The following is a 26,921-nucleotide window of genomic DNA, read 5'->3' as shown; positions in this document are numbered from 1 at the left end:
GGTGCACGTGAATAATTAAAATAAAATATTAAAATTAACAAAGGCTTAAGATATCCAAAAGACAGTTCTTCATCAAGAGGGGCACATTTTATTTGCCAGTAGGGCACATTTGCTATTTTGGAACAGAGTGGGGCACGTTCCCCAGTGCCCCCCCCCCCCGGCTCCTACCCCGCTTAGGCTATACTATAAAGTTTCTGTTTCTTTGATGTATATATCACCACTGCCATCTACTGAAGAGTCAAGCTTTTATACAAAAGTCTAGCTTCAGCTAAAGTCTCTCTGAATACAATGACATGCAATTCAATCTGTACATTCCTCTCATTTTGGTCTATTTTCAATTTGCTAGTCTTATATTATCCTTAAATTTATCAATCCTAGGCTAATGCAGGCGTGACATCCGATAATTACTATGGGAACGTTACTTACCTTCTTTTATACTCGATACTGAAGCATATATAGCCCTATCTTCTCACTCACCAACCCGATCGCAAAGCAAAAACAACACTCGAAATGTCACCTCTCGCGGTTGAACTGATACAGACAGCACGCGTATACCTCCTAAAACATACCAATGTTAAACCATGTATACATTCACAAGCCAACTTGCTTGCGAGATACCACTAGAGTATGGAAAGGAGATTAGCGAATGCTGCGCGGGCTTTCATTCTCTGATGGCTTAGCAGATAACATCAGCAAGTGTACGGGCGCGGTTCCTCATTCTGCTATTAATGAAATCCGTTATTCCCTTTTTCAACCCATTTGAAAAGGTTTTATTTTCCATCGGGGAATTGAGAATATAAGAATAAAACTACTTATCTCATAGCCAAATTTTTGACCTCACTTTATGAGATAAAAAAAGTCATTATGAGCCTGATAGTCCTAGCGCATACACGAGTCAGTCACTAAACCCTGGGGGGGGGGAGGGGGGAGTAGGGAGACATTTAATATATCCAACCCTTTAGAAAGTGGGCGACGTTTCCCCTATCCTATCCCCCCCCCCCCGCCATGATTGACGCCTCTGTGTCATTAACTATCGGAATGTTAATCTAGCAGATTGTTTCAGCATTATATATGGTCAGATACAACGGTGACATTAATTGAAAACTCATTTGGGATTCCAACGAAATTGTATCATTCATTATGGCCGCAATGACATTTTCTTCTGAGAGGGTTCTTCTGCTCCTTTCTCTTTAATAGCAGAAAAACTAAGAAAGAACGAAGATCCTCATTTATAGAGAACACTACACACTAGTAAACATTGTAAGACATTCACAAGACTATTCGCACATTTGAAAACCGTTAACACATATTTGTAAACTATTCGCCTCAACGAAAATGCTAAACCTGTGTCGTCTTTGTCCGAGATTTATTCAATGCAATATATCTCCATTTGAGCCTAGACAGTCAACAGCGAAATATTTCAAAATCTATTGCTAACGTTGGCTACTCTAATTAGAATGCTAAACTACCTCTCAGGCAAAATCTTACAGATTAAATGTAAGGAAATCCATATTTTCTTAAATACGTGCACAAAGAAGCCTATCAACTTAGCAGCAATACACGTGTAACCTTATTGTTGGAAAATCTTGTTAATCAAGACCACATTGACCACGTATACTGGAAAGGCGCTGCCTTATTACCTTTGTTGCCAGGGCTTGCAAAATCATACGCAATGTTTCGCAAAAAAATGATAACCTTCGCCCGACCATAATCAAAAAAATAGCATAGCATTTTGTTTCCATTGAATACTAGTAGGCCTATTTATTTTTGGCAAACTCTTGTAATTAATGAAAAGTAACCGTGCGTTTGGAAAATGGAAATACATTAAACTTTCACATTAAAAAAACGGAACTTCGTTTAAAGCGGATTATCTGACGAACCATGACAATGAGGTTTCACCAAGCTAATTTTGCCAAAACCGTTTCCTTATAATTAAGAAATCAATGATCGAAAGTATCCACAATTATCCGCCAAGGCGGATTTCATTTATGTATTCTGTTACGCCGTGCCTCTTTATTTAAACAAGCCAATGAGAGAACGCATAAAGTATGCATATTCAGTACCAATAAAGCTCTCCTTGCTCGAAGAACAGCTGATCGTCAATGCGACTAGCAGACTATAGTGAAAACAGCAATAAACCTGAAAACCTAGCCTATGGCCTCCCATAATACTACACTTGGTATCACAGACCTTCGGTCATCTTCACAATCTCTCTCTGACTAGGCCTGATAGCCTAACATTATTAGAACTATGTCTCTGACTAGGCTACTAATATTATACTAAGACCCAGCCTCACCCAGGGTACTAACAGTTAGCTCAAGTTACAACTGACTTTCGATGAAGCTGAACCAAGGAAGACGAACTTACTATCTTTATTGTATATTCAATTCAGCAAGGATATCGCTTTCAACGTCCTATGATATGAAAATAGTTTTTTAGTGATAAAACCTAACATAGTGGAAGAATGAAGTCGAGGGGAAAACAACCAGTATCCCTTTTAGTACAGCCTACTACTATCTAACAGGATAAGTGTATAGTGTGTACCTTACCAATGCATTACTATTCTCACATGATCATGGAGGCTGGGAGCTAAATAATAAATACAGGCCACGAGGCAGTTACTATTACGACCACTAATGTGGGAGAAGCCCACGTGGGTTTATGGATAACAACTTCACGTCGGGTGGCTTCCAATTCAACATTTTAACTCAAATTTGTAATCAAAAATTAAAACTTGAGTATACATGTGTTATGCCGCTGACACCGTCGCTGTTTAGTGTTGCATAGTGTTTAGTGTCGCCGGTGCCTTCCAATCATAAGGTCCCCGGTTCGAGTCACTCCAAGATTAATGTATGTCGTCCAGTTACAGAGTTGTTGACAATTGACAATTCACAACCATTGACGTTAAATATGAATGTAAGAGGCTGACTTCGGTCAGCTTGCGGCTTTGATAAGCCAATGAGGCTTCTTCGCGAGTTCCTGCTTGCAGGAGGATCTAAAATACATAAATACATACGTATTCATTACTAAACTCACATTAGGTGTGGTCTATAGCTCTTATCATGAGAACCGTTTTTCAAAACACTTTCAAAATTGTTAACGTTTTTACTTCGTTTTGGTTAGTTTTAACAACTATCGCTGTCATTTGCAGTCATTTAATGACATCCATGAACAACACCGGTGCTACATTGAAATGTAAAGAAAAGCATATGATCAAAATAAAACATTATCTTATGTGTTAACCCTTTACGATACGCACGGAATCATTTGAAGTAGGAAACTATCTAAAAAGAGGGCGCAAGATTACAATGCCAACATGCCAAAGTTTCGTTTGTTTTTGTAGGTGACGTCATCACCTTGGTTACTGATTGTCGCGCAAGTACACTGTTCCGTTCATTACACACTGCAAGTACAATAGCAGGTGTATATAACACACAAATTGTATTGATTGCACGAAAAGTCGCTCTTGAAATTGAACGTTGAGTTTCTATCCTATATTAAGTTATCAAGCGCTAGATCGACTTCTCCTCGTTTGACTGTTAGTTTTCATTCTACTGGAGGATGTGAAACGATAAAAGAGCAATATTCTCCGCAGTATTAGCGGTTCTATTCCCTGTCCATTAGCGGTTCACGGGTTAGTAGCCTATCATTATCGATATCGCTCTAAGTTACCCTAACTTTACTGAAGTTCGGCCAGGGGCCAGTTAATGTAATTTCGGCAAGTAATACAGATTGGGTCTATTGCTAGGCCTAGGCTAGAACACTGTAGCCAACATTTAAATGAGAGTGTCATAGGTCTACGTCATTTATATTCCCCTTGGTCTATCTTGCTTTTGAATTCACAGTTTCACTGATGAAAGTGTAATGTATTCCATTTTGAACAATTACAAATCAATGCTTATATCATCATCATTCATGATAGCCGGAATCGTTTCTGTTTTGACAGGTTCCTTACAATCATATTATTATAATGACGCACTTGTTTATTGAAAGAAAGAGCAAAATGAATTGTGTTTACAAACATGTCAACAGAAAAAGACAACTTTTTAAACAAAGATAGGTTCATCTACATGAAATATATGCCTTTGCCTTTATTGTATCATACAGCCACGTGTAAGTTACAGTACAGATGTGCACCAACATGTGTTCCCTCATTCCGAAACGGTGGCTAGTCTACTCTAGATAAACATTGTAATGTTCATCTATGCTAGTGTATTTTATATAGACCGTTTAGGTACTATGTATGTGTTTGTATATATATGGAAGTAAATGCATGAATGTGTAAATCTATACAAATAATGAAATAGAAATAACAAACATAAGTACAATTCTACTTGGAATTCATTATTAGATTGACATATATATGCATCCATTCCATGTGCCAAGCACCACTAGGCCTAGCCTAGTAAAGGTGCACACAAAAAAATATCATACTCTGCCATAGTAATGACCCAATATCCATTTACTGGGTGTACAGCACTCTAACAAAAACATGAAGGATGTTCTGCTGACAAACAAAGCAAGACTTAAACTTGATCATTCTTTATAAAAAGCTAGAATCTGTGGGTCAGATTTCAGAAGTATCAGTATAACGTGATTGTAGGAAACCTGACAAAATTGAAAGAAATGATGTATGCCGGGTTTGTGTACACATGTTTTGTAAAATGGAAAATAAAGTTAATACAGCTTTAAGCAAGCTAAGGCTGGACTCATAAACCAAATTTACAAAAGTACCATTGGCCAAAGTTAGCTATATAGGCTAGTAGGGATTTTGCACCTGACAAAAACAGAGGCAAACATTAGTGAGGTATATTTTTCTTTTCTAATGTGACAGGTTTTACGAGATACTTATAAAAGATGCCTCCCAAGAAAAAGGGAAAAAAGAAGGGAAAGAAGAGTGGAAAGAAGAGTGGGAGCAAATCTGCCCGTCCATCCTCTGCTCCGTCAGGAGCTAATTTAAGTGAAGTCGGCAAAGAGTTCTTTCTGATTCAGATACGGGACTTGGAGCAGAGACTTGCAAGGTAACTTTTCTCGGACTTACAATCATTTCATTATTTAGAATTACTTTGCAGTGCTCTAATAAAATATAGCTAAGCTGATGTCTGTTAAAACCAAAGGCTTATAAGGGTTTTGCCTTAATGTTTTTCCCCAGTTGGTGCTTGGTAGGAAATTTAATAATAAATAATACTAATAATCAGTGCTCAGTTATTTTTACAACGCTTTAGCCAACACAAATGTGGGAGAAACCTGAAAGGGCTTATGGATTACAACTTACATGTCAGGTGGCTTCCATTCAACATTTTAATTCAAATTTGGAATCTTTTCAATTTAGAAAGTCATTTCAGATGGGAAGACCGTAGATTGCTCTTGGGTGAAAAACCCGCCTCACTATGACCCGGCCGGGTATCGAACCCAGAACCTCCTGATTGCTAAGCCTCACAGCTTCAAATGCCACTGCCTTCATCTACTCGGCCACAGCACCGGTTCAAATTGATCACCCAGTTTGTAATGTTAGCTCATGTTGTGATATATTTAACTCAAGATAATAAAAGTTAATGTACAGCCCTCACCATTAGCTCTGGCATAGGTGCAAAAATTCTTGACTTTGCCTTTAATAAGATAATTACTGCACATTTTCCAAAGCACCCCTTCTCCTTCCCTTCACCTTCCTCTCCTCCATCCCTCCCTCCCCCTCAAAGAAGAAACATGGTTTGTATTATCTAGTCAATTGCATTTGAAACGAGGTTCGGTTATAGTAACATTGCCACATGGACAGATTTCTACAAGGTGTCAGCTTTTCTTGCCGCACATTTAGACACTTCCCTGAAAGATCGATATACTTGGGCACTTTGCCCTTAAGATGAAGAGGACATAGCATTGAACATAGCAACACCAATTGTGTGGATGTAGGAAAAATAATTGTTATGTAACTCAGCCAGCAACACCATGGGAACTTTCTACTGTCTCATAATCATAACTTAGTGTATAGTAACACAATAGTAATTATAATAATAAATTAATAAATTATAAAAAATAACAATAAAAATAATTATAGTAATAATAAATAACAGCCATTGTCAGTTGCTAAGGCAACAACTGTATACTGTACTAATAACCCCTCCCTCCACACCCACCCTCCTAAAAAAATGATTTCAGCATATTTTTAGGTACAAATCGAATTGGCTTTCATCAAATACCAATGGAACCATCAATCGTATTATCCCTCCCTTCCATCTTAAACGTTTGAAGGATGGGGCTCTGATGGGCAGTTCAGTGTGAGGAGCACTGTGAGAGGTTTTTTTTTGTTCATGAATGTTAAAACTTTCTGGTAACCATAGATATCAGCGGAAATGCGACGAGTTGGAAGTAGCCAACGGAGAGTTCAAAGACAAGTATGATCAGATGACAACGGACAAGAAGGAGATCGTATCGTTCCTGAAGAAGCAATTAGAACAGAGACAAGACGAGATAGCCGACCTGAACGATCGCCTGGTCGGTCTGCAGCAGGCCAAGGATACCGAGAAGGACGCCTACGAACAACAGCTGGCACAACTCAGGACGGAATTTCAGGAGACCAAAGACCAACTGACTTCCGAAAACATGATCTTAAGTGAGTAGAAAAATGGCTTGAAGCTGGTAACTACAGGCCAGGTCAATTAAAAATTTCCCATCTTGCATTGAATCAGTAAATATTAGGATGGTGACGTAGTCCAGCATTAAGGAAAATGAAACGAGGTACTGTAGGTGAAAATAGTAGAAACATTCACAACACTAACAATGAGTTTATCATACATATTGACGAATGGTCTCGAAATGGCAGATTGAAAACATTGTATTTTATTTTAGGACACTAAAGTTTCTGCAATTGATTGAATTCTTAGTTATACTATGTTGCTATTTAGGAACAGCCAGATGGGTGTAACCGCAAAGGTTTCTTAGCTGTAGCGGTATCTAGTTATAGGTGAAAATATTACATGGCTTCTTCATAATACTGCAACGAGGGGTATCTAGTTATAGGTGAAAATATAACATGGCTTGTTCATAATACTGCAAAGTAAGTTACAGCAGAATAGGGGGGGGGGTGGGTGCATTTCTCATGTCAACGTCTTTATGTTTTGTCCATGTTTGTCCATGTTCTGTCCATACGTATCCATGACTTACAAAACATGTACTCACCATAGATTGGGAGGGGAATGAAATAGGAATGCCAACCATCCTGGTATAGCTCAAGAAGTACATCATGTATCTTTCTAGTCTCCAATGATGATAATTATAACTCTTATATGGTGCTCATTATTGCACGTAAACATACATTCAATGGCACCTTACAAAAATTACAACCCTGGTCATTGGTAACTTGTCGCATCTACACACCAAAGTGTGCACAATTCAATCAATCTCTCCTGGGGCACCAAAGTGCACCACAACCACGTGTCCCCCGGGGGACTTCCCATAGGGTGCAGCCACAAACCGGCGCACGCAACTATATTTACAAGTTACCCCGCAGGTCCCCATTTACACACCTGGGTGAAGAGAGGCAATGGAGATAAAGCGCCTTGCCCAAGGACACAACGCAATGATCTGGCCAGGGCTTGAACCTGTAATCCTTAGATCACAAGTTCACTGCCTTAACCACTTGACCACAATGCCCTCAATGATATATCTTCATCAGTATTCATGAACATTTTTCTCTGTGTAGGTGGGAAGTTAGCTTCATTGGAAGAGTTCAAAGTTCAAAAGGAAGACTTGATGGCTAAATTTGCTCAGATGGAGGCAGAGCTGGCCAGTCAACAGCAGGACCACAAAGAGCAAATTTACCAGCTCGAGAGGAAACAAGTAGTGGATAAAGACAGGTATATATCACAGGACCCTTTGGGAGGGGTGGGGTTTATAAAGGGGACCATGGCCCCAGTGATTTCCTCAGATATGGTTTTCATGTGGCGTAGTGCCACCATTATTCCATCACAGTCATATATTGGTCTGACCCTTGGCCCCTTCTCCTTCAATCTCAAACCTTTGTCAAGGTGTCCCATACCTTCTTCCCATTTTACCAGTTTGTTTGAATTTCAGCAATTTCTCAAAGAATTTTTTTTTCAATTTGAATGTAATTTGACTAAGTTCTCTAAGGCAAAAAATTAAAACAAAAAATCTCATCAGATAGCTGTTGGAATTGATTTTGATCATAAGAAAAAGAAAAGTACTAAGTCCTATAAAAAACTCTGTACCATCGCTTCACTAGTAAAGTTTTGAAAAAATGTCTTGTTATTTTTGTTTTTAAATAAATAGTGATGTAAAATTTTAAATATTGAAACTTCTCAATGCATTCATTTGCTTATGATCATTTGTTGTAAAAACTTGACATGCTAGATTCATGTTTAACCGTCCCACAGACTAAAGAAAGAAATGGTTCTGAAGGTCAACCAAGTGGCGGCTGAATTCCGCAAAGTGTCGAACAAGCAGATGGCCGATACGACCAAGCGGACCATCAGAGAGAATGTGAGCATCCAAGCGCAGCTCGGTAAAATGTCCGACAAGACCATGGAACTGATACAAGAGAATGAAGACCTCTCCTCCAAAGAAAAGAAACAGCAGCAACAGCTCGACATGCTGGAGGGAAATGAAAAAGTGCTTGCCAAGAAGAATTTGAGTAACCAGAAGGTAAGTCATAAGGTTTCAAGTGGAACAGTAATCTTACAAGTGAAGAAAAGGCCATTTTTTTTTTGAACGCTGTTAGTAGGTAATGTTACTTAGTACCCAAAAGGAGATTATAGCCCAGGCTTAAAGTGTGATTTCTAACCTAGTGTGCAATCAGTGGGTCTGGTTAAGGGTGAAAGTGTTGCTATGTATGAGGCTAATAAATGGTTATCAATACTGGTTTGAAAGGTTACTTTAGAAGTAAATGAATGACAGTTTATCCAATTGGTACTCGATTTAATTAAAACCTTTAGCCTTGTAAGGTTCACACTCTATTAAAACTGGTTCAAGGGCTTAGTTTTAACTAAATTGTGAATAACATTGATATGTTACTTTGAAGTGCTAGTTTGTAAATAACACTGATATGTTACTTTGTAATGCTAGTTTGTAAATAACACTGATATGCTACTTTGTAATGCTAGTTTGTAAATAACACTGATATGTTACTTTGTAATGCTAGTTTGTAAATAACACTGATATGTTACTTTGTAATGCTAGTTTGTAAATAACACTGATATGTTACTTTGTAATGCTAGTTTGTAAATAACACTGATATGTTACTTTGTAATGCTAATTTGTAAATAACACTGATATGTTACTTTGTAATGCTAGTTTGTAAATAACACTGATATGTTACTTTGTAATGCTAGTTTGTAAATAACACTGATATGTTACTTTGTAATGCTAGTTTGTAAATAACACTGATGGAATTTTTTCAATTACAAAAATAAAAAGACTTTTCGTTAGCAAAGGGGACATGTAACTTTATGAAATTGGGTCATTGAGGTTTTTTCACAAATCTGTATATTGGATGATTAATGTGTACTAATGATTACCATAAATGATGTGTGAACCCTAATCTTCTTTAGAGTAAGCTTTGAGGTATAGAATGGTAATGATTCAGCACAAAGGTCATGTCCGACATGGTATATAACAGAAAGACATTGCACTCATTTTTTCTTTCAGGTCATACGAATGCTGACAGAAAAGGCCAAGGAGCAGGAAGCGTTGATTATGGATTACGAGAACAAAGAATCGCACTTCGCGGAACTGGAAGGTGAAGTACAGTTACTACGGCAACAGGTCGAATCCTCTCGGGAGGAGTTACAGAGGATGGGGGATGAAGGAGAGAGGCTGGAGGAGAGGTTGGATATGATGGAGAAAGAGAAAACTGTGATGCGGAATAACAAAGAGAAGATGGAGAGGATATTAGCGGAGGCAGCATACTCACTGCACAAGATACTCATGGTAAGAGAAATGCCTATCACTGGCATAGTATAGGCTAGTTATAGGCTATGCTCTTAAACATGGATACACTTGTACACTAAAACATGGATTCACAATATACTCATGGTAAGAGAGATGCCTATCACTGGCATAGTATAGGCTAGTTATAGGCTATGCTCTTAAACATTGATACACTTGTACATGGATTCACAATATACTCATGGTAAGAGAGATGCGTATCACTGGCATAGTATAGGCTAGTTATAGGCTATGCTCTTAAATACACTTGTACACTAAAACATGGATTCACAATATACTCATGGTAAGAGAGATACGTATCACTGGCATAGTATAGGCTAGTTATAGGCTATGCTCTTAAATACACTTGTACACTAAAACATGGATTCACAATATACTCATGGTAAGAGAGATGCGTATCACTGGCATAGTATAGGCTAGTTATAGGCTATGCTATTAAATACACTTGTACACTTAAACATGGATACACAAGATACTCATGGTAAGAGAGATGCGTATCACTGGCATAGTATAGGCTAGTTATAGGCTATGCTCTTAAATACACTTGTACACTAAAACATGGATTCACAATATACTCATGGTAAGAGAGATACGTATCACTGGCATAGTATAGGCTAGTTATAGGCTATGCTATTAAACATGGATACACTTGTACACTAAAACATGGATTCACAAGATACTCATGGTAAGAGAGATGGGTATCACTGGCATAGTATAGGCTAGTTATAGGCTATGCTCTTAAATACACTTGTACACTTAAACATGGATACACAAGATACTCATGGTAAGAGAGATGCCTATCACTGACACTACTCACAATGGTACTGTTGACTTGACACTCATACTGTAGCTTTTGTAATCACACTAAGTCTGGTGATAAACCAAATTAAACAACAAAAGAGAGATGCAAATATGTGTTATGTAGAAAGCCAAAATTAGAGTATTGCACTACTTAATAGCAAATGTGGAGAATGACATTGTAACATTAAATAGATGTTCAGTTTTGTGTGGTTCACACTTATAATTCATATCACTTTCGTACACTTACAGAGTTGTTGACAATTGACAATTCATAATCATGGACGTGAAATATGAATATAAGAGACTTGCGGCTTTGATAAGCCAATGAGGCTTCTTCACGAGTTCCTGCTTGCAGGAGGATCTAAAATACATACATACATACTTTCTGCAAATTTATACAATTTAATCAATTACTTTTTTCCACAAATTTATAGTTTTGTTGAATTTCCCTGATATATAACATAATATATCCTATACACAGATTGCATTGAATTAGATGTAGGCTAGTTATGCCCATTTGGGTGTAGGTTGGCTATGCCCATTAGATGTAGGCTGGCAGTGCCAGTTAGTTGTAGGCTATCCCCATTAGATGTAGGCTAGCTAGGCCCATTATATGTAAGCTAGCTATGCCCATTAAATGTAAGCTAGCAATGTCCATTAGATGTAGGCTAACCATGCCCATTAGATGTATATCATGTATTACAAACATATGAATGGTTTGTATACTTCTGTATTATTGCAGGGTTCTGAATGGAGTAAAGAGGAGAAGGGTGGCCATATTTCAATGGACGAATTGGAGGAAAGAGACAATATGTTAGAAAATCTGCTAGTGATATTGAATTCAGCAGCAGCAGTAGGTGTGGGGCCGTCTCCTTTAGAATTCATCAAGCAAGACGAGTTGATTTATCGGACAAAGAGCAGAGAAAACACCTTTCCTGGATCTGGAAAGGGCTTCCAGAAAGGGTAAATGACAAGGACAACATTTTGAAAGTTTTGCTTTCTAAATATTGGTTTTCAACTGCTATGTTATGAATGCTGCATAACTAATGAAGTTTTCATGTCTTCAACCTGGTAGCACACTCCCCCGTTCCTCCCCCCCCCTCCCCCGGCTCACTTGTCTACATTACTCAAGTTGGCAATTATTTTATTCCCTTTTAATACTTGATAATTGTGACAAACTGATATTGACTAATTCTAATTATTCAAGTTATTTGTAAACTGATGGCATTGCTGTTGTAACACAAATTTTGTAAATTCTCTGATTGTGGTGGTGATTTTTTCAACACAGCATTTATTTGTATTACATTTGTCTGCCAAGGAATACAACGCTGAACACAAATAACTTGTTAGAATATTATAACTATGAGATTTCTTTGACTTAAGGTTTCAGATACACATTTTCCTTTGGAAATCTCCACCTTTAGACTTTTGGGAGGGCTAGAGTGGGGAGTGGGGGGTAGGGTGACGGGGTCTGTTTCACCTCATGTGGTAATGGTTTGTGTAAGTCTTAACATATCTTTCCGTTTGGTTTGCTCTGCAGGACAATTCCTCTATCACCCATTGGTAAACCTATGGGTACCTTATCTCACTACCGCCTCGGTGATCTTGGGCTCGTACCTAGACCGAAACAAACCAAACATTCGTTTGAGAAGACACGTCAGTTATCGGCAACCAGTAGGCTGAACAGACTGCAGGGTGTTAAACTTAGGTCAGTGGGTATACAGACTGCAAGTATTCCACAGGTAAGTTTTAACTCGAGTAATAGGCAGCTCAGCTGCAATATTTACCAGTAAGTAGAATGTACACAACCGAATTTAATTCATTTTGGACTATAGCATGATTAGAAGCCTGGAATTTGTGTGATACAAATCACTCATTGCCACTGAACACAATTTGTATTTTCTTTATGAATCACTTCTCTATTGATTGTATCACTTCTCTAGTGTTTGTATCACTTATCTGTTGTTTGCATTACTTCCCTGTTGTTTGTATCAATTCTGTGTTGTTTGTATCACTTCTCTATTGTTTGCATCACTTCTGTTGTTTGTATCACTTCTCTATTGTTTGTATCAATTCTGTGTTGTTTGCATCACTACTCTAATGTTTGTATCACTTCTCTATTTTTATCAATTCTGTGTTGTTTGCATCAATGCTGTGTTGTTTGCATCACTTCTCTATTGTTTGTATCACGTCTCTATTGTTTGCATCACGTCTCTATTGTTTGTATCAATTCTGTGTTGTTTGTATCACTTCTCTGTTGCTTGTATCACGTCTCTATTGTTTGCATCACGTCTCTATTGTTTGCATCACTTCTCTATTGTTTGTATCACTTCTCTGTTGTTTGCATCACTTCTCTATTGTTTGCATCACTTCTCTATTGTTTGCATCACTTCTCTATTGTTTGTATCACTTCTTTATTGTTTGTGTCACTTCTCTATTGTTTGTATCACTTCTCTATTGTTTGCATCACTTCTCTATTGTTTGTATCACTACTCTATTGTTTGTATCACTTCTCTATTGTTTGTATCACTTCTCTGTTGTTTGCATTTACTCTATTATTTGTAGTCTCTAACATGTCTTTTCCACAATCTCTCTCTCTTTTTGTCTCAACCTTACAGGTTTTATTTATGATAATGATACACATGTCTGTCTTGTTTTTCGTCATGTTTTTCAACAGGCAATGTTCTTTGCAGATCAGTTAACGGGTAAAGATCCTCGCAGTGCACAGTCGGCCATCATGCAAGAACTAGCGATAAGGGACAGAGCGGTCCTGAAACCTGTACTGACAAGAGGGAAACATTTACGCTAAAAGCTGATCAGGGAAACGCTTGGCTCTAGTCACCGTGTGGATCAACGACCTGTGTGAATTTATTATGCAAATTGTAAATAGATACAGTGGATGTATTATGGAAACCTGTAAGAGTTGTGTGAATAAATTGAGTATTGTTGTACTGTTAGTTAATCTGTTACCTTAATGTAGCACGCAGAGAGGGAGAAAAAATGGTATTGACCAAATTTGAACGAACCCAGTCATTGGTCAGAATTATATGAAACCATCTGCATTCCCCAATCTGGGTACAAAAGGGTTTGCTTTTATCTACAAGTTACGTTATCGGTCTGGGTATAATTTAGTGTTCATATTTTGTGTAACAGATCTGTTAGAAGATGCTGAACTGTTGAGTCATATGAAATAACTATGGTTCTTGTATACAAACCAAACAAACAACCCCCGGCTAATACAGTACACCATTGCACTTTTATATCAACGTGACCGTTTTGCACAGCATTACAGATAAAGTATTCCGTCTGTTACAGCATTTGTTATCAGCATTGTAAGGTTCACTTTTATACCAAAGATCCCAAGTGTATGTAATAAGAGGGAAACAGGGAGGCTTTGGAGACTAATTCGGTTAAATTTGGGCTGACCGCAAACAGAAACCTGCTTTATACCATTTTATCGGTCCTGCTCTATATGATAAGTTTACTTCTTTACCTCTCTGGCATTTTTACTGCTGTTTATGCAATTTAGGAGTACAGGACAGCTGTTTCAGATGTTAGGTTTGCATCAGACCTCATTCTGGGGGCAGGGAGCTACTCACCCCAATTTCAGAATCTACATTTTCCAGTTTGATACCACTTGAGGTTACTTAACATTTATGTTTAAGTTATTTAACATTGTGCTTGTGAATCTTGCAATCGAGGTTGACAGGCTAGAGAAGTAAGATTCTCTTTCCTTTAGAAGATTTTGGGGAAAGGGTGTGACTGGGTGGGGAGTGAGGGTGGGGAGTGAGGGGGGGAGTGAGGGGGGGAGTGAGGGGGGGAGTGACAATGGCAAAATAAGCAGTCTGCGTCATCATGAAACAATTGACAACCAGTAACACAGGTACCCTTAAAATTGGTTAAGGGGGCCCTGGTTGTTTGGCCTCTTTGTTTTTTTTTGTAAGGTTCATTTGCATAAGTTATTCAGTCTATTGAAAGAAGTATTATGTAATTAATTTGCTCCAGTCATGAAATTCTGCAAACAGCGTTCTTGCATAGAGTTTAGTAAAACCTGTTTGCATAAAGCTGTGGTTTTGCATGGAGTAAAACACTCCAAAATTCTGAGTGAGCACTTAATACGGGATGTATGTGGTTGGTCTTTAGACCACTCGGTCTGTATAAGACTTACTGACCATTTCACAAAAAACAGATATATTGATGTCTTCACAGACTCGAAAAGAAAGCTAACTTATCACTACTTAAAACGCGCTTGGCAATTAGTTCCGTGGAGTAACACATATTTATACAGGCCCTTGTTCTCCGTCACAATCGAGTTAGATTAACACCAAATTGTGGCAAACTCCGTCAAGCAAAATACAGTCTTAACGTTTCTAATATTACCCCACAGAAGGGTCCTTAACGTTAAACAATTTACAACAGCATTTCAAACAATGATGTATTTAAGTCTGTACAGAACACTTCTCTGAAAATGTATAAAAGTGAGAAATGTCAACTCTGGTGTTTATCTTCTTGCTTTGTGTATTTGTGTCGGTTCGTTTATTGACCAGTTTAGTTTCTAGGTTCAAGGGTGTCAAGGTGGGCAGAGCTGCACTTATAGAAGAGAAGAAATATGCTAGAAAAAGCCAGTAATGGTCATGGATTATAAAACCTTTAAACCAATTGTCCTTACTGTGCGTTTACTTTGACCCTCTTCCTTTGAGAAAATAATTAAGGATAAGAAATTCTAAATCATTTCAATAAATCATTTCAACTTAAAACAAAAAGACCCACAAGATATGTTCCATCAAATCAACATGGAAGTCATGATCTAGTTATCAACGACTTCTTTTGTAATTTACCGTTTCACTCCTACACTCTCCTGATATAAAAGGTTTTAGTCAAATGTAAACAGGATATCAGGTTAGTGCCACGTTAAGGTTAAATCTTTCTCTGGAGTAATGCAAACATGATATCAGCTTAGTGCCACGTTAAGGTTAAATCTTTCTCTGGAGTAATGTTAACATGATATCAGTTTAGTGCCACGTTAAGGTTAAATCTTTCTCTGGAGTAATGTTAACATGATATCAGTTTAGTGCCACGTTAAGGTTAAATCTTTATCTAGAGTAATGTTAACACCATATCAGTTAAGTGCCACGTTAAGGTTAAATCTTTCTCTGGAGTAATGTTAACACCATATCAGTTAAGTGCCACGTTAAGGTTAAATCTTTCTCTGGAGTAATACTTGCCTGATATATGTGAAACAACTACTGGCTATTACATATTCTATTTTCAAATGACAAATGCTAGTGGAACTTCCCGCAGATAAAGTAATTGGTGCAGTTCAGTCTTAAAGAGGTCTAGAAAGTATTTCATTTCTCATCAAAAGGTTATGAACAGCTAATTGTATTACTTTAAGAAAATTTGGCAGTGGAGATATGAGGGAGGGGGTGGGCTGGTTGGGGGGGGTCAGTTACAAATGTGGCCCCAATTCTTACATGCATTGCTATGTTCGTCAGCTACAAACCTTGTTGCCAAAATAATGCGTCGATGTGATACAAACTATTTAAATGGCTTTCTTGATCTTTCACCAAAAAAACCATTGTTACTTTTACAGCAAGAAACTGGAAAAATAAAAAAAACCATCAGTTCCTCTGTATCGGTTCCGAGGTACCAAAAATGTTACATTGCAAATGATCACCTGTGTTAAAAGGCATCGCAGAGTTGCCTCTAAAATTTAAGAGTGGTGCTATTAAAATTTAGTGCCCCCCCCAAAAAAAAGAAGCTTTCTTGTCAGCATTTTGGTTCTCCAAATAATTGTAAGATGGGCAGTGAGGGGGAAAAGCAGATAATGTTCGAATAAAACACCTAACATGAATAACCATTAGTTTGAGTTTCTAGCAGAATTCATGGAAATTACAGTGATCAATAGATTGGTCATACCACAGAAGTATAACATTAACATGTTTCAAATAAACATTTCCACTGCCATCTTTAGCTAGGACGGCTAATCGCGGGCAGGATTTGCATTAAGAGGCCCCCCCCTTCCCCTGCCATTCCACTAAATATGCTATAGAGTCAAAGAATGGTCACTCATGCTCAAACATCAAAGGCGCAGTTTCATTTACTTTGAAAGCATTTCTCTCACTAATTATATATGAAAGACTTGTTCAATGTTCCAGCTATGACTACAATTGTACAAAACAAGAAATGAAAATGAAATATTAGTATTAACAACAATCACAATTGTTAACACCAAGAAGGCAAGAATGATAACCAAAGAAAATAGGCCTCTAAACAGAATCACGACACAAAAACATTTCTCATTTTTAAAGCATGCACAGCATTGCCTTTTTTTATTTACCAAATTAAGAACCACTTTATAGAGAAATGAAAAACAACAACAACAAAATAAAACTTCCAGAAAAGTTGATCAGAGCTGGGCTTTGAAACAGACCTGGTGTCATGATTGCTGGATGCAGTGTTAACGACCTCTCTCTCCCATAAACAGAAGGTAGCTTTAAAGTAGCTTAACCAGTTATCATGAATTTTAATGTGAAGATTAGTCGAATTACAATTAATCAAATCATTTTAAAAACTAAAAAAATGAGTTGTATCCTTTAGTTACTGATGTCTCTTAAAATGCCTCTCCTCTGACGACCAACGAAGCAAGACCGATTAACTGTTATTACATCTGTTAAAGAAACTGCCTGATTTTGTCACATTTTTTTTTCTTTCTATCAAGGCAGGAAAAGTTGTTAAGATAGAGTGAAAGTTACAGTTATTTAGAATGCATACATCGACCTGCATAATCGTTAGTCGTTAACACATATAGAACTGAACTTTAAATAGATAATTGGTCACTTGATTGTTCCAAAGGAAGTTAAAAGTAAAGGACAAAAGTAATAATAGTAGATTAGTCATTAAGAAAGATGAATTACAGAATTACAAAAATTAAGATGCCACACCTACAAGTAATTTTTTTTTTTAAAAACGAAGTATTTCTACCCCTGTCGACCATACATGTGCATCTCTTCGTCGCCTTCTCCAAACAGGTCAGAATAGGGGCTTAGATCTTTGTAGATGAGGAAAATATTGTACCCAGCCATGGGAACCACATCTGTCACTCCTGTGAATATCAAAAGAACATGAAAGAAATATCAAATACTGATGAATATATATTATGGGTGTTGTTATTATGAGTGAAACAGTTTTATGCAGCTGGAGAAAGATATTGTCGAGGCCCAGCTGGAAATTCTCAAACACAGAATAAAACTGTTTCCATCGAGAGATGAAACTTATTATATTGTCCAGTTCTAGTTTGCCACTTCATTACAGAATGACAAATTTCTCATCTAGAGATGAAACTGAATTATACTCTGGTCCAGCTCAGATATCATGTAGAGATTACACTGATAGTCTGGTCCTTTAAGAGGTCAACACCAAATGCATGCATAATCTCAAATGGACGCCCCTGCCCCCACCCCCTCCTCATGACCATAATTTTCAGAAGATGGCGATTAAGTTTCGTTATCAATAGCAATAATGTTGTTTCCTTACCCAAAGGTTGATGATCACCCCAAGAGGTCATGTCTACAATCCCTTGGCTTTGCTCCTGTTGCACCACCAACCATATGTACATGTTCTCCATGTCATTCCTAACATCATTGACTGACGTCAGGAAGGCTCCGTAATATCCGACCAGGCTAAAAACTTCTACTTGGAAACTGGAAGCCATAAAACAAGAAAATATCAATAAACCTCTGTTTGTAATACAAGCAACGGATATTTTGCATTTATCAGGCAAGCCTAATTACCCCCACCCCCATCCCCACCCCCAGGCAAATAAATATATAAAAAATATCATAAATAAACAAACAAAGAGCCAAATTGCAATTACAATGATAAGGAGGTAGGCTTACAGGTGATGGTCAAGCCTGCTTATAGAAAAACAGTGCTCCTCAAATTCACTCCAGCATTAATAATTGTGACTTGATAGCATAAACTACCCCAAATACTGCTATTAGGATTCATCCTTGAGTGCACGTAATTAATTGACCAGTCACCTGTATGATTGTAAACCACAAGTGCTCTAATGGCCAGCACTACTTTCCTGTGTGTCAAGACAAGTTTGGCTCGACCACTGACATAGTACACTGTGAGGTTTAATCATGAATTTGTGCAGGGGAGCATTCCTGTATGGCTAGCATTACCAACTCCAGTAGATATTCAATCTCCCCTGTGTTTTCGGCCCAAAACAGGGGTCTCGGGTGGTATTTGCTGTTGGCAGGGAAGATCGTAAGTTAATATCTAAAATGCTAAGTTATAGGCTTACTTGAAATTAATTTCCGGGTCTTTCCAAGCACGTTTCAAGCCCTCGAGGAGATTCTCTCCTTCAATGACAGTGAGGTTAAAGCCGCAGTGCTTCTCAGTGACATTGTTGACAATGTAGAGAGTAAAGGTGAGGGTCTGGTCCGTTTCTGGGTCTATATCTGCCGGTAGTTCAGATGGTACAAGATCATCTTTGTAGTCACTGAGATCAACGTAGACCAAAGTATATGTATCTCCAGGGTAAGGGACAGCATCTATCAACCCTGTAGAAGAAAATAAAATAAAAATAATCACTCACTAGAAATAAATATGATTGTAATTTGGCAAAATAAGAGATAAAAGGGGAAAAAAAAAACGACCCTGACTATAAGTGTTTAGCGGAACCACTTTTTTTTTCTTACAAAAAGACACAGCTCCCTCTGCAACTACTCACTCTACCATCCCTCCCACCCCCGCCCCCCCCCAATGAAGAGTTTCTGGTATTGCTAATAACTTTTACGAATGATCAAATAGTAAACTGCTTACCCAGTGGACCGTTGTCGCCGGTCATCTCATCTTTCGACGACTGGTACTTCTCAACCAGCCAGAAGTTGAAAGCCTGGTGGTCATTCGCCAAACCGTTGACGGACACTGGATACATACCAAACTTCCCAAAGAGTGTAAAACGGGCCGCACCAAAGCTGCATAGTGAAAACCCAATTGAAGAGTATATCCGTTAGAGTGGTTTGGGGTTGGATACTATGTCGCTTATCATCGCTGACACATGCAGGACATATATGTTGTGATTTAGTTGCATTAATGTTGTCAAGAAATGCTTAAAATTTTGGGAAAATGTCTGTTTTAAAAAGTAAATATGAATGCTTTGTCTAGACCAGGGTTTCCCTAACTTTATCCCCCCCCCACAAACCCCCTGTGGATGTCAGAGTTGTCCACGAACCACCAACTTTTCAAGACATGATCTTAGCCATTATTATACTATAATACGTATAACAGTGCTTCGTAAAAGATCAAGTTCATAGTGTAATATTGTACTGTCATGCTGACACCAACTTCTCCAAAGTCATACGGCCTGTGTCAGTATCATAATTCAGTTATTTATCACATGCACGGTACGGTACTACTATGGCAACATCTGCGTATGGAACGAATAATATGATATATCAGATTTTAGTTCAACAAAAAGTACTCTAGTTTTGACTTACAGAAATGTCTCACGAACCCCCCTTGTATGGACTCACACACACCCTGGGGTTTTGTGCACCCCAGTTAGGGAACCCATGGTCTAGACCTATCGCAATTCATACCAAGCACACCTCTGCTTATTAGTATCACTGCTGTAGCCTTTAACTAACAAGTTACTGTACATGGTTGTATGCAACCCTCTGGCCTACACAACCTTCTATTTAGTTTTGACAACACTTACCTGAAATCAATATCTGGATTCTTCCAAGCTCTATACATTGCATGTAGCAGATTCTCTCCCTCGAGTATGGTCAGGTTAAACACTCCATACTCTCCAGTGAGATTGTTAAACACAACCAGGCTGAAGTTGAGCGATTCAGAGTTGTCTTCGATCACAAAAGGCAAGTACCCCATCTCCTCATCCTCCTCCTCTTCCTCCTCTTCTCTGTCGTATCCAGTGAACCTTCCTCTTTCCCGGTTCCTCAGATGTCTTAACAGATATTCAATGTCCTCTCTGTAGGGACTGAAGTCGTTGAACACTACGTGGACATCTTCTCCGTCCACAGGGTTGAATTCAGTCAAAGCTTTATAACGAACAAACAAATAGTAATAATCATCACAACGAAAGATATTAACGACCAATTAATAGCATCACATTAATTTCCAGTAAAAGACTCTGTCATTATAGCACAGCGAGAAGGAAACTTTGTAGGCTACATATCTTTGGTACACGGTAAGACTTGTTGTAAAAACACATGCTTGGTTAATACCACAACTACCAAGTTTCAAATTTTAAATTCCAGTTAAAATTGAAGCAACTACAGGAAGCTAACCCAGCGACACTCAAATCCTGTCTTTGTAACTGTAGAGATTTTTTGATTCCAGTACTATCAAACCTTTCTTTAACGCTTTGAGGTAAAAAATATCGCCAGGCAACCACAGAGGAGGATCCACCAGGAATATGTTGTCAAAAGTATGATGGAGTTATTAACTACATGTGAAATATAAATAAATCATTATAACCAAAGAACAATATACAGAAAGTGCATGCTGCACAAGAGAACAAGCATCAGACTGTTATCCATATATGTAACGGGACGTTGTGGTCAAGTGGTTAAGGTAGTGGACTGGTGATCTAAGAATTACAGGTTGGAACCCTGGCCAGATCATTGCGTTGTGTCCTGGCAAGGCACTTTATCCTCCATTGCCTCTCTTCACCCAAGTGTATAAATGGGGACTTGCGAGGTAACTTGTAATATAGTTACGTGCGCTGGTTTGTGGCTGCACCCTATGGGAAGTCCCCCGGGGGACACGTGGTTGTGGTGCACTGTGGTGCCCCAGGAGAGATTGATTGAATTGCGCACACTTTGGTGTGTAGGTGTGACAAGTTACCAATGACCAAGGCTAAGTTGTACACGCTATGGTACACTAGCGCCTTTGAACAATTTGCCATGATTTTGCTCGATTGCCAGATGCCAAAATCTAAATTAACCATTTATAAAATCGTTGTCAACGAAATGACAATATATTGATATCATTTCTTCTATTTCTGCTGTTTATGAAATGAAGTAATATATATGTTCATGAAATTTTGGTATTACAACATCAATAAAATGAGATATGTACAATCTGACAATATGTCTTACTTACATACAAAAAAGAAAAGAAAAAAATGGGATTTAGTTTTTTTCTTAACTTAGTTAACACTATCAACTTCCAAATAATATACAACTAAATGTCTCATGAAATGTGAACCAATCTGGTATCTCCTTTATATTGTTAGTATTACCCGCGAAGAATCCCAAATTGCGAGATAAAAGTCTGGATGATAACAAAATAGTTGTATATCTTAGGAAGGTGATACCGGACGGGTTACCCTTCTCTGCGGTTACACGTTTGCAAGCTATCCTCACAGTCTGTGGATGGTTCTATGTGCCACTGACATCACAAGACCATTGCATCAGTACACTATATATATACACAGCTATAGACTATATATATATATATATATATATATATATATATATATATATATATACAACTTTAGACTATACAACTATATATATATATATATATACAACTATAGACTATACAACTATATATATATATATACAACTATAAACTATACAACTATATATATATATATATATATACAACTATAGACTATACAACTATATATATATATATACAACTATAGACTATACAACTATAGACTATACAACTATATATATATATATATATATACAACTATAGACTATACAACTATATATATATATATACAACTATAAACTATACAACTATATATATATATATATATATACAACTATAGACTATACAACTATATATATATATATATATATATACAACTATAGACTATACAACTATATATATATATATATATATACAACTATAGACTATACAACTATATATATATATATATATACAACTATAGACTATACAACTATATATATATATATATATATATATATAGTTACAACTATAGAACCACATGATTGATGTACTAGCTCAATGGTCGGTTTGGAAACTGAATCATAATATCTAATATGGTTCATTTTTCACATACCACGAAAAGAACCAAAGATAACGTACTTTGCACAAGCTGGTAGGATCCTTACCATCCGTAAATATCACTCCCCTCCCCCTCTTCCCCCCTCTCCTCCCCTTCCCCCTCCAACTGATAATACTCACAGACAGGGTTACTGATGGGATCGTCGTCTCTACCATTCATCCTCTTGACAAACCAGAAATACAAATTGTCCTCACAGTTGGCAATACCATTGATACCCTTGATGAAGATACCAAAGGTCCCAAAGAATTCCATAGGCAGTGCCAGGAAGCTGAAGGGAAGGGTAAAGAAAATGCACACACTCACAGAGAATACCATTCATGATATTTTCGATATTAAAATAACTAAGAGAAAACAAATAACAGAAAAGTTGACTGGGAAAAGACATTGAAGGAGCAAAGACATAATTGACTAGAATGGTCATTACTAATGGTCCTGATCTTTTGCAGAATAATCATTAAACATAACCCAAAAATATTGAAAACTTCACCCAAACATATCCTCATCTGTTAACAGGTTAACATATATATATATATATATATATATATATATATATATATATATATATATATATATATATATATACACATAAGATGTGATATCCGAAAAGCATGCATGGTTAAACTTCAAAAATTCATCACAAACGAATGGAACAGAAAAAGATGAATCTATTTAACTTGCCTACAAATTGGTGGAGGGTCAAGAAAATTTAAAAAAAAAAAGTTTGATCTTTTGAGCAAGTCACGTCACACTTTCTGCCTTAACCAAAAGTGACCAAAAAGTTGTTCTCACTTGAAATCAAGCTCAGGATTCTTCCAGGCTCTCACGAAGGCTTCGAGCAGGGTCTCTCCGTCGATGATAGTCAAATTGTACGACTGACCCATTTGGGTGATGCCATTATAAATACGGAGATTGAAGTTAATGGTCTGGTCTCCGGCCTCAATGTCCTTGGGTAATTCTTTACGACTGTTTCCTAGAAACTCCATATCCGCCCTGAAGGCACTCAAGTCTTTAAAGGCTAAAACAACCGGGAATCCAGGACGTGGGATGTACTCTTCCAGCCCTGCCATGACAACAACAAATACAAAGAGAGAGAAGAAAATCATGGCGAGTTAAATTTAAATATTCTCCATTTTATCGAAATTCATGAATTATTTATGTCACCTACAGTTTTCAAGTAGAATTTGCATTTATTTGCATGAAATTTTTTACTATGATACTAAAAAAACAGTCCAACAAGTTCACAAGTTAACCTTCTTTCAAATGATGGAAAAGAAATGATGGAAAAGAAAAACTCATGTTGAAAACTGGTGCTTTTTTTGTAGGTGATGAAAAGCTGCCATCACATTTCAGTTGCATTTACAAACTTCACTCTTGTCCCAGGATTCCAAAGTGGTTCAGAAACGGCCAACGAGAGGACAGTCTGTTTATTCCTGCCCTACAGCTGTGGTATGACTGACCAAGTTTATAACAATGAGAAAACTCCTCCAAAATGACCCTGTAAAGGATGACCAAGTCACCCTGTGGTTTGTTACTTCTTCTATATATATTCTATATAAAATGTACACTTTGGGGAGAGAGTATATATGAAGGGCCTAATTGAGACAGGATAATTTAAAAAACAGATGGACACTGCAAAAAGAGAACGTTTCCATTTTTAATTGCCCACATTAAATAATGCTCCCCCCATATTTAGTCACAGTAGACCGTAGTAGGTGCAACAATAAGTGTAGCTGCCTGAGTATGAGGCACAGACTTGCACGGCGGCCCAATCAGATCAACTTTGTACCACCACAAGAGGTACCCGAGCTAGACCTTTCCACTACAGTAATTCAAGTGAATATTTGGATGCAAGGAATAATAGGAGATTCTGTTTTACCGATGGGCTTGGTGAGTTGTCCTCTTGGCATCTGTCCTAATCCTCTTCCATTCTCCTCGGTTGGATCAACGACGACCCAGAATTGGAAGTTTTCAGGATCATTCTGGACCCCGTTAACTGAGGTAAGGAAATATCCGACTACGTTGAAAAATCCAACTTTCGAGAAGCTGAAACTGTCGGAGGGGAAAAGATCAAGCAGAAATTTACACAAATGTGGATGGAGCATGTGGGAATATAAAAAATAAAAAAATTTCTAAAAGATATAGATTAATGAGGAATGAGAGTATGGATGATACAAAATGAAATTTTTGAAAACTGCTAGATTTAATAACCCAAGAAAAGCTGTTCTGCTTAAACTTTAGCCTCCTCCCCCCCCCCAAAAAAACATATAATACATAAATAAATACATATAATTCATTAAATTAATTAAAATATCTATACTAAACTAAACTAAAATAACACTAATATAATATTAAACATCCTGTTGGTATTCCAAAAGCAAAATTGTCTTGTTACTTTGTCAAAACCACAGCACATTAAGTCATATACTTTTCAACGACACATCCTACCAAGTCCTTAAGCCAGGTATTCTGAGGACTGGTACAACACAATGCAAATGATGGGACACCATTTGACAAGCCATAAAATCTGCTATGTTATAGGCTATGTGAATCAAAGCTGGTAATAGAGCAGACTTTGTTTCATTCTACTAGTCTGTATGGACAGTACCATCTTTACAGTACTATCGTTAAATATAAAGTATTTAGAAACTTCATTGGCAGTGTGGACAAATATTGGGGGGGAGGGAGGAGGAGGGTTATTAGTTAGCATGGCTACGGACTTCCCTGACCCTGCATCATTACCCATCTCGCTAAGACAAACCTTCCAAGACTATTTAGTTTTTATCAAACCGTTTCAAGATTCAGCACAATCAATAAACAGTTCCATGCTTTGGTGTAAAATTGACAAAAGTAGATGTAAAAAGAAACAGCAATTGTTGCTATGTCATTAAAACTTACTTGAATTCTCAAAATGGTGTAATAAACACAGGACTTACTTCACATCACTCTCAGGGGCTTTCCATGCCCTCAGGAGTGCCTCAAGTAGGCTTTCATGGTATTTGATGGTAACATTATGTTGTGAGAACTCTTGTGTTACTTCATTGGAAATGAGGATAGGGAGGGTAAAGCTTTCATCTTCCCGCCGGATTCGTCCCGGAAGTTCACCGTAGCCAGCTCCGTGATCGAATAAAGCCTCACCGTCGAGGTAAACAAGTTTCACCACTCCTCCATCCACAGGCTTGTATTCAAATAAAGCTAAAATTGCAAAAATTAAAAAATTAGAGTAACATATTGACAGATCTTGAACAATAATACACAGCATACTTTAACGTGTACTATCTAAATATGTATTCCATACACTTGTCAACAGGAATGAGAAGTCCTGACAAGAAGAGGAGGGCACCACCCCCCCCCCTCCTCGCTCTCCGGTTCCAATTAAGTGGCCTGGGGATGTATATAAGGGACACTACATGAAAATATGAAATGCAGAATAGTGTATTCTCAATTTCGCATTAAACTTTAGGCAAAATCAAAAGTGCAGACAAGGTGCCTGGTGACATAATTGCACCAGGGACCACATCCGGCCTAGTCCTCTTTTATCCATCAGTATTGAAAAGTCATTTAAAAACTACATTTTACCTCCAGGTGAGATCTTTCTCATTTTTGGTTCACATCACAAAGGAAAGCTCAAGATAATGAACGTGCAGTATTCTGAGGTATTCTGGTTTTATTCTGAGTACCCATGGAAACCTAATCCACAATCTGTAAATGGTTTTATTCTGAGTATCCATGGAAACCTAGTCCACAATCTGTAAATGGTTTTATTCTGAGTACCCATGGAAACCTAATCCACAATCTGTAAATGGTTTTATTCTGAGTACCCATGGAAACCTAGTCCACAATCTGTAAATGGTTTTATTCTGAGTACCCATGGAAACCTAGTCCACAATCTGTAATGGTTTTATTCTGAGTACCCATGGAAACCTAGTCCACAATCTGTAATGGTTTTATTCTGAGTACCCATGGAAACCTAGTCCACAATCTGTAATGGTTGTATTCTGAGTACACATGGAAACCTAGTCCACAATCTGTTAATGGTTGTATTCTGAGTACCCATGGAAACCTAGTCCACAATCTGTAAATG

The 26,921-nt window shown here is 37.6% G+C and overlaps 2 protein-coding genes across 2 annotated transcripts in view; one reads left to right on the top strand and one right to left on the bottom strand.

The window, feature by feature from the left end:
- The first annotated feature begins 3,401 nt into the window (after positions 1 to 3,401).
- On the top strand, positions 3,402 to 14,333 carry LOC139963909 (cilia- and flagella-associated protein 157-like). Its single transcript, XM_071965126.1, has 9 exons — positions 3,402 to 3,634; positions 4,827 to 5,021; positions 6,339 to 6,610; positions 7,700 to 7,853; positions 8,391 to 8,658; positions 9,661 to 9,942; positions 11,504 to 11,724; positions 12,302 to 12,503; positions 13,439 to 14,333. The coding sequence occupies exons 2-9, from the start codon at positions 4,858 to 4,860 to the stop codon at positions 13,568 to 13,570; spliced, it is 1,695 nt and encodes a 564-aa protein (XP_071821227.1). The 5' UTR covers positions 3,402 to 3,634; positions 4,827 to 4,857; the 3' UTR covers positions 13,571 to 14,333.
- A 2,723-nt stretch (positions 14,334 to 17,056) lies between these two features.
- Positions 17,057 to 26,921, bottom strand: part of LOC139963615 (uncharacterized) — a 29,213-nt gene continuing 19,348 nt past the window's right edge. The window contains exons 16-24 of the mRNA XM_071964570.1: positions 25,774 to 26,032; positions 24,717 to 24,889; positions 23,630 to 23,900; positions 22,960 to 23,108; positions 20,492 to 20,834; positions 19,594 to 19,748; positions 19,073 to 19,331; positions 18,298 to 18,464; positions 17,057 to 17,866 (exon numbers count right to left, since the gene is read on the bottom strand). Of these exons, the coding sequence (XP_071820671.1) occupies positions 17,742 to 17,866; positions 18,298 to 18,464; positions 19,073 to 19,331; positions 19,594 to 19,748; positions 20,492 to 20,834; positions 22,960 to 23,108; positions 23,630 to 23,900; positions 24,717 to 24,889; positions 25,774 to 26,032 (1,901 nt within the window). The 3' untranslated portion in view covers positions 17,057 to 17,741. The remainder of the gene's footprint in view (positions 17,867 to 18,297; positions 18,465 to 19,072; positions 19,332 to 19,593; positions 19,749 to 20,491; positions 20,835 to 22,959; positions 23,109 to 23,629; positions 23,901 to 24,716; positions 24,890 to 25,773; positions 26,033 to 26,921) is intronic.

Source organism: Apostichopus japonicus, chromosome 22, assembly GCF_037975245.1.
Source record: "Apostichopus japonicus isolate 1M-3 chromosome 22, ASM3797524v1, whole genome shotgun sequence".
Lineage (NCBI taxonomy): Eukaryota > Metazoa > Echinodermata > Holothuroidea > Aspidochirotida > Stichopodidae > Apostichopus > Apostichopus japonicus.
This window is presented reverse-complemented; position numbering and strand designations above follow the sequence as displayed.